Genomic DNA, 14,817 nt, shown 5'->3' with positions numbered 1-14,817 from the left:
CGAGTTCGGACTAATCAGATTGAAATTTTATTGAGTTACTAATTTCCAATCCTAATTATTCGGGTTTCAAGCTAGCCTAATCGAGTTAATCAAGTTAAAAGAAATAATATAAACTATTTTGTCAATATTTAATCATCATCATCCTCTATTCATAGTATATACAAAAATTAAAATATAGGAATACATATCATAAGTAAAATCTAAAATAGGTAATTATTTATAAAATTCTTTTTTAATTACCAAGAATCTTTCTTTCTTTACATTATTTTCACCATTATCAATATTAATAGTCCTGATAGTAATTTCATCTTATATTTAGTACTCCTGTTCCATAAAATAAAAATTCTTTCCTTTTTTATTCGTACCTAAAAAAAGGAATTTTTTTTTTAAGAAAATTTATTTCTCTTTAATGAGGTGAGACTCATTTTCCACTAACACATTTTTCAATCTCTCTTTTACTTTATCAATATTCCATTAAAACCTTTGCAGGGAGTATAGACTAAAAACCAAAATATATGATTCATATTTTTATGTTAAAGCCCAAAAAAAATTGGACAATAACATATCAAAATCCTCATGTTAATTTAGACAGAAATAGCTAATATAATTCGTTTTGCTACCTATATATAATTAATCGGTGAACAATTTTTAAATTACTATTTAGAATGCATACTTGGCGATTGGGGATGCATAAGAATAGTTTATCTTAACTTATTTAAATTGAGTTTAAACTTAGATCAAATTTTCTTATAAAAACTCAATTAAACTAATGTATACATATAATAATTTAGGTGCTACTTAATTAATTAAATGATAGAATCATAAATGCGTCATTCATTAATTTAATGAAGCAAAGATAAATAAATAACACTCCATCTGTCCCACAATAGGAGTCACTCTTATTGTGGACACGAGTTTTAAGAAATTTAAAGAATAGTGGGTTAAAAAATTAGTGAAATATGTGACCCACTTTTTTATGTTAACTTTATAATAAAATGTGAGTGAAGTGGGTTAATGGAATGTGAGACCTACTTACCATTTATGGTACAAGTGAAATGTGACTTACTGTGGGACAGACCAAAATGCCAAAATGTTACTCTTATTGTGGGACGGAGGGATTAGCATTATTGAATAAAGAGCACTAAAAGCATCTGCAGCGGTGCTCGCTGGGACAGATGGCGTCCGTGCCGCTGGCACGGCACTGCTCAATGCATCGAGCACGTCCATGCCGCTGAGCAGGCTACGTGGCGCGTTTGTATTGGCCAACGGATTATCCGTTGGAATTTTTTTTTTAAATCGAAAATAATACCAAAAATAAAAGCAAAATTATTTTCAGATTCCCAAAAATATGGTGGTTTTATTACCGTTTTTCTGAATTTTTTTTTTATATAATTTTTTTATTCCCAAAATCATCTATAAATACACACATTCATCATCCATTTTTCACATCAAATCATCTCTCATTCATCTCTCATTCATATTTTTTCATACGACTCATCTACATCTTTCTTTCTCACTCAAACCCTCTCAAATGAATTTCACCTATATCATGGCGGGAGCAAGGTGCGAAGAACAAGAATACTACGAACAATATCGTGTCACCTATGAAGCATATGTCGCCGCCACTACCCCCGCCCCTCCTCCTCGACCAACTAGATCAATTCGGCGCTACATCACTCGTGACCGGGAGGGAGCCAACGAAAGGCTCGTTGCCGACTATTTTTCTGACCATCCACGGTTTCCGGAAGATTACTTTCGGCGCCGTTTTTGCATATCAAAACTGTTGTTTATGCGTATTGTCAACACATTGTCCGCCCGTGTTGAATACTTTCAATCAAGTAGAGACGCAACCGGTCGACAAAGTTTCTCAGCGTTGCAGAAGTGTACTTGTGCCATCCGACAACTTGCTACTGGGCAAACAGCTGACCTCTTCGACGAGTATTTGCATGTCGGTGAGTCAACTAGAATCCTATGCCTTAAAAGTTTTTGCGACGGCGTTCATTCTGCTTTCGGTGAGGAATTCCTTCAAGCACCCACCACCGATGATTGTCAACGGTTGCTTCGTCTTCACGAAACAGTCCACAGTTTTCCCGGTATACTTCGCAGCGTTGACTGCATGCATTGGAAGTGGAAGAATTGTCCGACTGCTTGGAGGGGGCAACATTTAAGCGGCCACAAAGGCGGCGGCCCAACACTTATCCTTGAAGCGGTCGCCGACTACCGCCTATGGATTTGGCATGCATATTTCGGTATTGCCGGATCCAAGAACGACTTGAACGTGCTCTATTCTTCACCACTCTTCAATGATGTTTTGAATGGTGTAGCTCCGGCGATCGACTTCACCGTCAACGCAAATGCATACCACAAGGGTTATTATCTCGCCGATGGTATCTACCCAAGGTGGTCGATTTTCGTGAAGACGTTCAGCAATCCGCAAGACCCGAGACGGGTTCTTTTTGCGCAACATCAAGATTCTGCTCGGAAAGACGTCGAAAGAGCTTTTGCGGTCCTTTAAGGCCGATTCAACATTGTGAAGGCCCCGTCTCGGCTGTGGTACGTTAAGAATATCGCCGACATCATGTACACATGTATTATCTTGCACAACATGATTATAGCTGACGAAGGACCGAGGGCGGCTAACTTTTACGACGAGGATGAAGCCGGAAGCTCAACCGCGAGGTGTGCATACGACAGTGGGCGAGAGGATCGAAACAAGAAACACAATGCGCAATACCCGAACCCACACTGAGCTACAAGAAGACCTAATAAAACACATTTGGGCGAAATTCGGCCACGAGTAGTGGGTTTTTTTAATTTTATGAATTTAATTATGTAATTTTTAATTTTTAGGATTTTAATTATGTAATTTTTAATTTTTAGGATTTTAATTATGTAATTTTTAATTTTTTTGTAATTTGTAATAGTATTCCGGGTATTTTTAATGCATTTTAATATTGTGGAAATGTTTTTAGTTAAATTGAATAATTGAATGGTGGGACCCTTGAGCATGTCCTTACGGAAGAGCATGGATGTGGGTGTTGTGTAGGGCTGGCAAATCGTGCGGATTGGGTCGTTATCGGGTCAACCTGATAATGACCCAACCCAATAAGGCCTAACCTGAACCCGACCTGTTAAGGAAACTGTAAATCCGAACACGAACCCGACCTGCTACCTTCAAATCCGAACACGACCCGCACCCGACACGAACCCGTTATCGACACGATATAATATGGGTTGACACGACACGATAACAACCCGAACCTGATATTACACGATTAAAACCTAATATTACACGATTAAACCTTAATTTTTAACCTAATTTACACAATTAAAATTCGTTTTATACTATTTAAACCTAATTTATAAGAAATTAAAAAATTAAAGTAATATATATTTTTATAAATAATAATAAAAATAATAATATTATTTCTTAATGGGTTACCCGTATCCGACCCGCATCCGACCCGAACCCAACCCGAAATTATCGAGTTCTTAATGGGTCAACCCGATAAGGACACGGATCCAATAAGACTTGACCCCAACCCAATAATTTCGTGCGGATTCGTGTCAGATTATCGTGTCGTGTCGAAAATTGTCAGCCCTAGTGTTGTGCTCTTGTCTAAGAGCGGAGAGTAAAAAAGTAATAAAAGTGGGTCCGGGCCTACATCCGTACTCTTTGGCAAGAGCAGGGATGGGGATGCTCTAAAAAAGGTAAAAAAGTATTCTTACACAATGGAGTGCGACCAGCATACTCAAAACAAAAAATCAGAAATTTTACTCTTGAATATGAATTATGTCTTTTCTCTATTCTAAACTTAGTTCACTTTAAGGTCAAAATACTAGTTTGAGAAACAGTAAGAAGATCTCTGGTCATGTTCGGAAGATCATCATGTGAAGAAATAGCAAGTCACTTCTATTATTTGGAGAATCATCAAGGTATCAATTTCACTCTGTATAATTTATGTGTAGGGTTTTAATTACGCCTAAAGCATGATTTAATTCAAGCATGGAACATATCAATTCGTACGAATAGATCAAGTCTAGATAATCACCTAAATAGATCATGTGAGTAATTTCTTTAACTTACAAAATCTGCCGCGGCAAACACAATATAAGATACTACCATACTCGCATTTAGATATCTCTTAGCTAATACTCCATCCATCTTACAAGAATATGAACATTTGGTTGGACACGAGTTTTAATGCACATTTGGTAAAGTAAAAATGAAGTGAGGTAGTGGTTGTTGGAGTGAGTAATAATTGAAGTGAGGTAGTGGAAAGTGGGACCCTTTTGACTTTTTGTATGTTTAAGATTTTGTTTTGTTTTATTTTTATGAAAGTAATGACATGTGAGTGTAAATTTGATGAATAATGAGGTTAAATTTTATGTCCAAATATAGTAGATTCAAAATGTGATTTTTAAACTGAGACGGAGGGAGTATATTTTTTTTCTCTTCAGTTAACATACACAACAAAACCTCCTAAATTTAGTGTTATCCTACACATGTGATGTTATTTGTAGGACGGAGATAGTATTCATTGAATTTTGGAATGTTGCAAGAGCATTCGTGGGGCGGAGAGAGTTTTTGGCATTACCATAAACTCATAATCTCTCATGAGATTCAAATGTTGTCGTGTGTATATCAGTTGGGGTCATTCTTACTACTGCCAGTAACCTGATCTCGGATCAATCTCTGAAAGCCGTTATACTACCCCAAGCTCATGTTGATATTTGTCTAGGGCTAGCCTAATGTTGATAGGTTCAGTTTCAGCTCCTTCTTCAGAATGATCATACGATCTTGTAATCTTTGAGATGGCAGTTTCTTTGGTTCTTCTAAAAATATCAACATATGATAGTAACAATCAATCCAATTCTTGCCACAATTCTTCTTTCTGCATTCTATAGCAAGCAAAAGAAACCATACTTTCTGATAAAGTCATGATATTTCATAGTAAGTTTAGGTCATGGTCACGGCCGCATTTTACGGAGAACAGTAAAACACCGTGATTAGGAGGTGGAAATTAAAAAGAGGGGCTAGAAATGGGAAAAAGGTGTACACACCTCTTATTACTTCCTGCCTCTCCTCCAAAGGATGATGACCCCTTTCCTAGGGCGAAATATAGTATGAGAATAAGATAAAATATAGTATTGCTGGAGATTTCCCCAACAAATAATCAAAATAATGAGTAACACCTAATTTAAATGGTTTTCCTTCCAATAATAATAATTGCAATATTTGAATAAAGCTTCATCAAAGGCACCACAAAATAATGTTGAGATGGACAAATCAAAACAAGTGGCTGCCTTATTTGTTTATAAAACTCAATTTATTATGATCAATCTGGTCAACTCGGATGGATATTGTCCATCCATTTCCTTCTTCAGTCCACGTAATACCCTCCTCTTCCAAAAGATTGGTTATCTGTGGACAGCAAGTGTAAATGATGGATGAGAAGTCATTTGTTTATTTATCAAGAAAAGAATCAGTACACATTTCATGGAGATAGCTCAACATTTTCGAGTACTCACTCCATAAACAAATAGGAATCTCACTTCTGGAAGAAAGTTAGTGGAATATGAGTCCAACTTGTTTATACTCCCTTCATCCACGAATAGGAGTCTCATTTCTTTTCGGCACGGGTTTTAAGATATGTTAAGAAAAGTGAATGGAAGATAGGTAGTGGAATAGGGAGCCTCTTTACCATTTATAGTATATTATGAACCGGGGATTCTATTCGCGGACGGACCAAAATGGAAAAACGGGACTACTATTAAATTAAATGATACGTGAGTGGAATGTGGGGCCTCTTTTTGAGTAATTACTCATACCCAGATTATAGAAAACGACCAAATTTGGGTGAAAAGGAATCATCTCTTATCAAAATCAAAGAAACCTATTGCTGTTGAGCTTTTAACTACACATAAAATCCATATCCTGATTCAGAATCGATATACCAGAGCTACCGGAGAATAATCTTCAACGCATACTCTAGTACGACTACATAAAAATGTTCATTGTTTTTTTCTGGAATGTAAGTGCATAACAAAATACTCCATATAGCGGAAAAAAGAGAAATAAACAAATAAAAGCAGAAATTCAATATAACAAAACATAATCGTACCAGAAGCTTCCTTCGCTTGTCTTTCTTGTCTCCGCCAGTCCCAACTACAACCTTCATGAACTGAATAGCTGATGAAATCATGTGTCAGAGATTTGTGGCCAGGTGAAATGAGAATTCAAAACATGTTTAGAATGGTAACGGACATGACAAACCACAAAGAGAGCTAAGATGAAGTTTCATGTGGTACAAGGCATCTTTTGGTTCAAGATAATGCACATTGATGCAATATTCTTCTTCTTTGTTACTGCAAACCCAATGAGATATTTTGGACATCAATGATCAAAGACCGATGAATGTTACAAAACAACAAGAAGTATTTATCTTGACCTGTTCTCAATTAGTTTTTGGGCAGATTTTTCATCTGCTTCTCGGGCCTTCGTTTTATAGAAGTTACCCTACAACAATCAACATATCTGATAAACAATGGCTACACATAAAAATCAAAGCAAAGTATCTAATTTGGCATTTTTTATGTGGCACAGATGGAGCCTCAGTCAAAGGACATTAAGATCCTAGTGTACACACATTCAAAATTCTCAAATTCAGAGTACTATTACACAAATTGTTACAGAAGATTAACTCCTTGAAGTATAAAAGGTTCAAGCACTAAATTTGCTAAGTTCTAAACATTTCAGAATTTGGCAAACATTCTGATGAAATCAACAATTCCAGAGGACAACACATAATGGGCTTCAAAAACATTTCAATCGATTTTGAGTATCAATGATAAATAGATGTCTATTATCAACTCCAAAATTATGTAAAAAATTAAGAGGGTTGAATTTGCTATAAATCGAAAGACTGGGACATTGTTGTAACAATGTATAGTTTATTTGCAAAAATGCTGAAAGGTTGGGATTTAATTACAATTCACCATAAAAAATTTTATACCACTTTATGAGACCTAATTCTGCACTGTGTTGTGCAAAGTGAGGGTGAAAATTTAGTATAAATACAAATACCTGTTCTAGAAGGTTTTGAGCAGATTCAAATTCCTTTTTCATGAATGCATCCATAGACTGCAAGAACTTACAAATAGTTAGTCGTGGATCATGAAGTACAGTTTTATATTTGCCTGAAAGAAAAGAAAATAAACGTAAGGTAGGGAGGGCACAACAAGGGTACATGGTAGCTGTAGATACTACTGATACTACTGATAATGTTCATAACACGATAAGGAAGATGTTTAGTACAAGAAGGGACACAATCAAGAAAAAACATACAGCTTTGTAGTAAAATTTCATTGTAACCCAATTCTCTGCAACAGCTTTTCGTAGTTCATCATAACTCTCATCATTTGCTTCAGAATCTACAAATCACATTTGCATGCATTAGACAGCATTCATAAAAGTATGCAAAACCTGACTTAGTAAAAATTTATTAAAAGCACAACCTACAAAAGAATCATGTCACTGACACACTGAGGCATGCAGAAGCTACGAGATGAAGACATCAATATATGGCATTACAGTTAATTGTTACGATTACACAGAATAATCATAGAACCAAAGCATTGAGCATTGTCCAATAATTTGGTGGTAGTTATACATCTAAAGTGTGACAGCTTAGTTGGTTAACAGAAAGCCTCTGAACTTCTTTGAACCCTGACTTAATTGGAAGGAAAATTTTAGAACATGAAAAGGTTAGACAGGAATGTTGTATCTGATATGCAATAATGCAGGCAGCAGTAGTGGAGCTTGAATAAAGTGGAGTAGCAGTTGATGTTGGTTGCTTTGGTTACAAGTAGTGAACATTAATTACAGATAGTGAAGCTTGAATAAAGTTATAGTAGCTAGTTATTATTTTCCAGTAGATGTTATCTTTCTTCTTTCTAGAATTATAAATAGATGCCCTTGGATGTTGAAGAGGATTACTTTTGAGTATTGTATTGGACAGCTTTGCCAAGGCTTTCCTTACATTTGAAGTTGTTATATTTTATAATTTTTTATAAAAAATTATGTATTTCATTTTATGCACAAAGTGTTCTTCAACAAACTTACATTTGCTTCATTTCTCTAATCGTATCAGTGTGATGAGGAAACTGACAGTAAAGTGATGTCTAAAGTTACATCCAGAAAACATAAATATAATGGCAATTATGGCATTGAAGAAATAGATAAGTCTCTCAAATAACATAGGTCGAATGACTAGTCTTAAGTCAAATGAAAGGTTGTTGCAGCTGTAAGATGAAAACCTATGTTAGAACTAAAGGATGATATGTCTCGTGGGGATAATGTCAACGACAGCCAGTGAAGAGATAATTTTGATGCTTGGCTGCTTGCTAGTTCATTTACACATAGATATAAAGGACATCGAAAGAGTAAGTTAGGACTTATGCAAGCAACTATCTGCATCACTAACATGATAGAATGAGCAAAGACAAACAACTGTTGATTCGATAAGAAACACAACACAAAAGAGTACAAAGATATAAGAAAACACATACTTCTACAGTTAATAGTTTGCCTGGTAATAAAAGTAAAATCGTCGACGATTTTTTCTTCCATTGGTTTGGCCACAATCCGACCATAGGACGACTGCTTGTGTGTTCTAACCGGACGGTTGGATTGATGATGATCTTCAAATCTGTTAGGTGCACCAAATAGTGCTTCTAAAATTTCTCTTTGCACGTCTTTCTTCCCTATATCTGTCTGAGGTAATACTGATAGGTCTCCACCACTAGCATCACTTTTTAATTTGAAAAGATGATATTATTTTCAACATACTTGTATCAGATACAAAAGAAAGTTAATATTACATGATTCACATCCACTATATTCTAATAGCAAGAATTGTACCTTCCTGAAAGAAGTTGTGATTGCTTTGGACAAGACGTGGACCCCGCATTATGGATTTTGCTCATCATCTCCTGCTTTAAAGAAGCAACAAAATTGGAAAGGAAGCCAATATAAGATAACTCACAGCAACTTATTTGATATAAGTGGGCACATCACATTGTTAATTGTTATACGTTGACGAGTAGGCACAATTTTCAATTGACAATAGTAGGTACTACAAGAGTTCTTTTACAGTAAAATCATTGAAGAATTTTACTCTGAAAAGGACAGATATCATATTAGATTCTACAATAACTGACGAAGCTGTTGGCAAAAAATATTGAAGCAATAATTTTAAAGAACTCACAGTTGTAGTTGATATGCCAATAACATCATCACTCTTCTCTAGGGTAGCAGCTGATATATCAAAGAGTTTGTCAATGCACTGCACATTGTTAGGAATACAAATGGAGTAAATAAGAAGTTATTCGTAGGATAGAATAGTTTAGTACACTTAAAAATTTATACAGATTCTTCCTTTAATATAATTCTCAACACTATCAACAAGATAATGTTCCCTTTTTGTATGCAAAAACTGTTCCAGCTGAATTAATGTTCAACTACTTCATTCTAGGACTGGATCAACTATTAGGACATGATATTGGAAACACAGGGTTTAGAACAACCACATTAGTTTTCTCACAATAGCTCAAACTAGAAACTCATCTTGCTATAGAGACATTCATAATCCAAAATGAATGTCTCAAATCTAGTACTCCATAAGATAAACTATGCTTTATTTTGTATACTGATAGCATGGGAGTCTATTCAGAAAATGAAAAGGGATTATGCTTGTTATAAGTATTAGGCGTTAAATGATTTCAGAGAAGATCAATTCCAACATTCAGAAATATATTAACCAAACATGTTCTCAGAAATCAGTTTACTTTCCGAGCTTTTTTGAGAAACTTTGTTTATACACTTCCAAAGGCATCATCCTCCAAACTTCAAATGAACAATAAACAATCAATAGAAGCAAAGGTAATTAACAACATTGACTAACCATTGGCATATTGTACCCACATTGTCCTGCAAATTAGAAAACAGAAGAGCAAGAGATGTTAGGTGTTGCAAGCCAAAAACAATTCAGCATTCATAACCAAAATATCAGGAACCATAAAGTCCTCTTCAAAGTAATGCAAGGACTACCCTAAATATCCTGTATTCAAATTTCCATAATTATTGTTATCATTCCAGATAAATTGAAAACAACAAAACTCACCAATAACTTGTTGGATTACACCCATGTCAAGCTGAAACCCAGTTCCAAGCATTCTATAAAGAAATTCTCCAAGAACATTGTCCATGGGCTGAGTAGCAACTCGTGGCTCCTTTTCCTCACCCCAGATCTCGGCGACCGGAAAATCAATTGAATTAATTTTCATAGGTTTGAACCTCTCCTTCGGTCCATCGGAACGACGTCGCCAAGGGTTGACGTAGTCCTTTCCGATCACACCAGAAACAGTTCCGATCGACGCCGAACACTTATCCGAATTCAATTTAACAATGCGGCCTTTATCGGTAGAGGAGGAGCTCCCTCCGTTCTCGGACTGAATGTTGCAGAGCATTTCCGAGGTGGAATTCAAATTCCGGCCGGTTTCGCAGTAGGAAGAAGCTATGTCTTCGAAGGAAACAGCGGAACCGAAAGCTTCAAGCAGTATATTCAGATTGTTTTGATCATCATCCCCAAATGAAGGAACCACGTCTAATTTCATCTTCTTCGCAACAAAAAGGTTTATCGAAAACCCTAGATAATACTCATTCCTCAATTAGACACCAACAAATTTGCTAAACGCATCAGATTCATTTTCATCGTGTTGCTTTGATTTGGCTGTTTCATCATATCTCGATTTTACTTTATTTGAATTGGGTGCCTTCCGTCTGTTCAGTACTTCAGTCACGCGTCTTTAGAGCATCCACAATGGCGGCGAGCGGACCGGCTAGCTGATCTTCGGCGCTCGCCGGTTCGCTCGTCGAACCATTGTAACCGGCGAGCGTCATTTCGGCGAAAAAATCGATGAGCGCACCGGTCCGCTCGCCACCATTGCAGGCTCCGAACCGGCAAGCGAATTTTTTTTAAACACTATATATACGCGTTTTGCACGTCATTTTCATTCGCACCACTTGTTTTTAACGAGTACCCCCACATCGGTGAGACGACTGCCCTTGAATGTATGAAGTATTTCTGTCAGGGCGTGATTGAAATTTTCCGTGATCAGTACCTTCGAAGCCCTACCCCCGAAGACTGCCAGGATCTGATGTAGATGCACGGGGAGAAGCATGGGTTCCCGGGTATGTTAGGCAGCATAGATTGTATGCATTGGGAGTGGAAGAACTGTCCCCCTGCCTGGAAGGGGTTCTACACGACCGGCTACAAGGGAAAGAATCACACGATGATCCTCGAGGTCGTATCTGACTACCGGTTGTGGATTTGACATGCGTATTTTGGGGTAGTCAAGTCGAACAACGACCTCAACGTCCTCAACTCGTCGCCCCTTTTCAACGAGCAGTGCCAGGGCGTCGGTCCGGCCATTAGTTTTGTCGCCAACGGCAACCGGCATGATATGGGCTACTACTTGGCGGATGGGATATACCCTAGGTGGCCCGTCTTTGTGAAGACGATCAGATGCGCTTCAGATGAGAGGAAGGTCTACTTTGCGGAACGGCAGGAGTCGGCGCGCATTTGGTGTGCTCCAGTCTCGATGGGCGGCAATTAGGGGTCTAACGTGTTTGTGGCATATCGACTGCATTGCTGATATAATGTACGTCTGTATTATTATGCACAACATGATTGTCGAAGATGAAGGTGTACAACTGACTAGTTGGGCCAACGACGATAATGAAGCCGGTCCAAGCCACGACATGGCCGCCCCCAACATATGAAGGGGGGTCCCGCACGATGAAGCCATCCTCCAAGCACATGCCGACATGCGCCAACGGATGCTCATATTCGACTCCAAAAGGATTTAATTGAAGAGTTGTGGGCGCGGAAGAATGCACAGCGTTAGTTTTTTTTTAATTATGTATTTTTTTTAAATGTACTTTTTTTTAATTTAAATAAAATTATTGGATTTTTTCGTATCTGTGTCGTAAATTTAATTCCGTATTTTGTGTGATTGTCAATTATTTGTTTTATATAATTTTGAGTGATGTGGCTAGACTATTGCTGGGCTATTTGCTTGTCTTGATGATGTGACATGAGGAGTTTGTAGTTGGGCTATAACTGAGCTATAGCCGAGCGAAAACCACTGTGTGGATGCTCTGCCAACTTTTTGTATGATTCCACACTTTCTTTATACATCTTTTTGTAAGCTATTGAGATAGCATTACAAGAGATCAAATCTGTTTTTCTTTTTATTTGGCGTTTCTTGTGATTTAAGGTGAAGAAATTATATCGAAATATATTTTAAAATAGTCACGATGCATTTCTAAGTTTGAAAATATATTTTTCTATTTTATTCTTGCTGGCAGATTACATTTGTGAAAAATTATCTCCAACTCATTATCCATGTGCATTAATTTACAACCTATAACATTATTATTCACCATTATAACTCATTAAACACTTGTAATAATGTGGGTCTCACAACCAATTAACATTGTTTCAACTATCATTATCCTCTTATCTCATACTTTAGTACTCCCTTTGTTCCTTCATAGTTGAGTCTGTTGGGGTCGTGTTGCCGCCGATCTCACACGCACACGATCGAAAAATAAAACACACAAAGGTATAACGTGGTTCGGTGATGAATCACCTACGTCCACGGAGAAGATGACCGGAATTTTATTGATGGAACTCTCAATACAAGAACTTCACACTCACAATCTATCACTCTAAGCAAACGCTAGCTAGTGCAAGAATTCTCTTCAATTGTGTGCGTAATCTGTGTTCTGCGTCTCTCTCTCTCTGATTACAATCGAGCTGTAAGTATATATGGGAGTCAAGAAGAAAAACAAACTAACTAATTTGTTTCTAGAAACAGTTACAACCGCTAAACACCAACGGCTAGTTTCAGCTCGGCAGCTCAAACCGAGCTCCCTGCTAGTTCCAGTTCGGCAGCTCAAAACCGAGCTCAAGACCGCACTCCCTTCTCGGCGCTCAAACCGAGCTCAAGACCGCACTCCCTTCTCGGCTCAAAACCGAACTCCCTTCTCGGCTAGTTCTAGCTCAAAGCCGAGCTTCCTTCTTGATCCCTGCCCCGAGCTTCAACGGCTCTGTCACTTGACTGAATCAGTGAACTGCAAGGACACACCTTCACAGAGTCATTTTTCTATTTCGGGAAGTTCCTTCATAGTTGAGTCATTTTCATATATGGTAACTTTTTTCTCTTTTTTACTTTACTCTCTCATACTTTATTCTTTCTACTTTATTCACCTTATATTTTATTCTCACTACATTTTCCTCCTCTTACTATTTTATCTATTTATTTAACACATCCAATATTTCTTTGCATTAACTATAAAGAAACGGAGGGAATATTTATTTTATTTTAATTTATATAAAAAAAGGAATGATAAGGTATTTTAGATTTGAGGAGAGAATCACAAATGACACGTGGTGTTAACTCATCCGCTAAAGTTTCAATTTGTGGCCCAGATTTAATCATTGTTAACGTATGTCGTTTCCTCCGTCCAAAAAATATATGAAGTTTGAATTTGGAGCAAATTTTAATAAAAATTATTAAAGTAAAAGAGAAGAGAAAAAATAATTAAAATATTATTAGTGAATAATGTGATAATGAGAAAAAAGAGTTGTCAAAATTAGAAAGTGTATATTATTGTGGGACGGAGGGACTAAGATATTATTTGAATACATCCGTTTTCTCATATATTCGAAGCTACTGTTACATAAATAATGTGTTTTTATAAGTTTCCCACCTTACTTACTAATGCCACATGATGGAATAAGATTTTGAGATATTTTTTTTAATACACTTGAATTTATTTGTGACGTCAAATTTTAGACTGAAAATAGAGGTTAATATTTCATGTATTAAGAGTTGATTAAATGGCAAAAATGAAGAGATAGGGTAAACGAACTAATGGTCCTATATTTGCTGTAGTCCCCATTCCTAGAAAAACAAGGAGCAAAAAGCGGTACCTAATTGATGTAATTCTATGGTCCTTCCCAATTAGTAAATATAAAAGTCGAAGAAGCCAAAACACAAATACAAATTAGGAAGAAGAAAGGGAGAAGGAGAAAAAGCCAAGCCATCTTAGTTTAATCATCTTGGATTAACAAGGATGGCTTTACGAATGGGGTTGTTTGTTCTAATGCTTGCTCTAGTTGTCGCGGTGGCGCATTCGAGCACGTACGATTTGGGAGATGCGGAGCCCGATGGCCACGGGCTGGTCGAGGACGCCATCGAGATTGACGAGGAGATGATGATGGAATCAGAGAGCGCGCGGAGACAGCTTGGCCCTGCAGGCTACGTCAGCTACGGGGCCCTCTCCCGGAACAAAACACCGTGCAACAAGAGGGGCCGATCCTATTACAATTGTCGCGGCCACGAGCAAGCCAACCCTTACAACCGCGGTTGCACCCGGGCTTCTCGTTGCGCTAGAAGTACCGTTTAAGGATCGGTTTTCGACATGTATTACGTACAAAGCAACACCCGTTGTTTCCTTTTTCCATTTCTCATTCGTATTTAATCTATATGATGGCTTTTAATTCATACGGCAATGCATAACTTGTTGTCTATATTGTAATCTACTATCTTTCTCAATACATGGATGCAAGTCGTCAACTTAAAATGCCCCTCGTGAATTTTGTCTCATTGTTAATCAAATTATCGATCCATTCGCCTCATTCTCTAAGTCTGGACCGTAGTATCGTCAAGGGCGGCCGCAGAAAT

The 14,817-nt window shown here is 37.2% G+C and overlaps 2 protein-coding genes across 4 annotated transcripts; one reads left to right on the top strand and one right to left on the bottom strand.

The window, feature by feature from the left end:
* Positions 1-5,190: 5,190 nt before the first annotated feature.
* LOC121769094 (putative nuclear RNA export factor SDE5) lies at positions 5,191-10,835 on the bottom strand. Of its 3 annotated transcripts, none has more exons than XM_042165781.1 (11): positions 10,185-10,835; positions 9,966-9,991; positions 9,270-9,347; positions 8,924-8,997; positions 8,572-8,813; positions 7,349-7,434; positions 7,088-7,144; positions 6,453-6,520; positions 6,269-6,369; positions 6,126-6,193; positions 5,191-5,425 (listed from the first exon to the last, which is right to left on the bottom strand). In XM_042165781.1, the coding sequence occupies exons 1-11, from the start codon at positions 10,675-10,677 to the stop codon at positions 5,309-5,311; spliced, it is 1,410 nt and encodes a 469-aa protein (XP_042021715.1). In that variant the 5' UTR covers positions 10,678-10,835; the 3' UTR covers positions 5,191-5,308. The 3 variants fall into 3 exon arrangements, with proteins under 3 accessions (XP_042021715.1, XP_042021717.1, XP_042021716.1); XM_042165783.1 differs by having other exon boundaries at positions 6,278-6,369; XM_042165782.1 differs by having other exon boundaries at positions 8,924-8,994.
* Positions 10,836-14,153: 3,318 nt separating this feature from the next.
* On the top strand, positions 14,154-14,716 carry LOC121768062 (rapid alkalinization factor 23-like). The gene has a single exon (XM_042164404.1). It carries the CDS (start codon positions 14,207-14,209, stop codon positions 14,537-14,539), a length of 333 nt encoding a protein of 110 aa, XP_042020338.1. The 5' UTR covers positions 14,154-14,206; the 3' UTR covers positions 14,540-14,716.
* The last annotated feature ends 101 nt before the right edge of the window (positions 14,717-14,817 follow it).

This window comes from Salvia splendens, chromosome 15 (assembly GCF_004379255.2).
Source record: "Salvia splendens isolate huo1 chromosome 15, SspV2, whole genome shotgun sequence".
NCBI lineage: Eukaryota > Viridiplantae > Streptophyta > Magnoliopsida > Lamiales > Lamiaceae > Salvia > Salvia splendens.
Note: the sequence above shows the minus strand (reverse complement) of the source record. Positions and strands in the feature narration are given on the sequence as shown.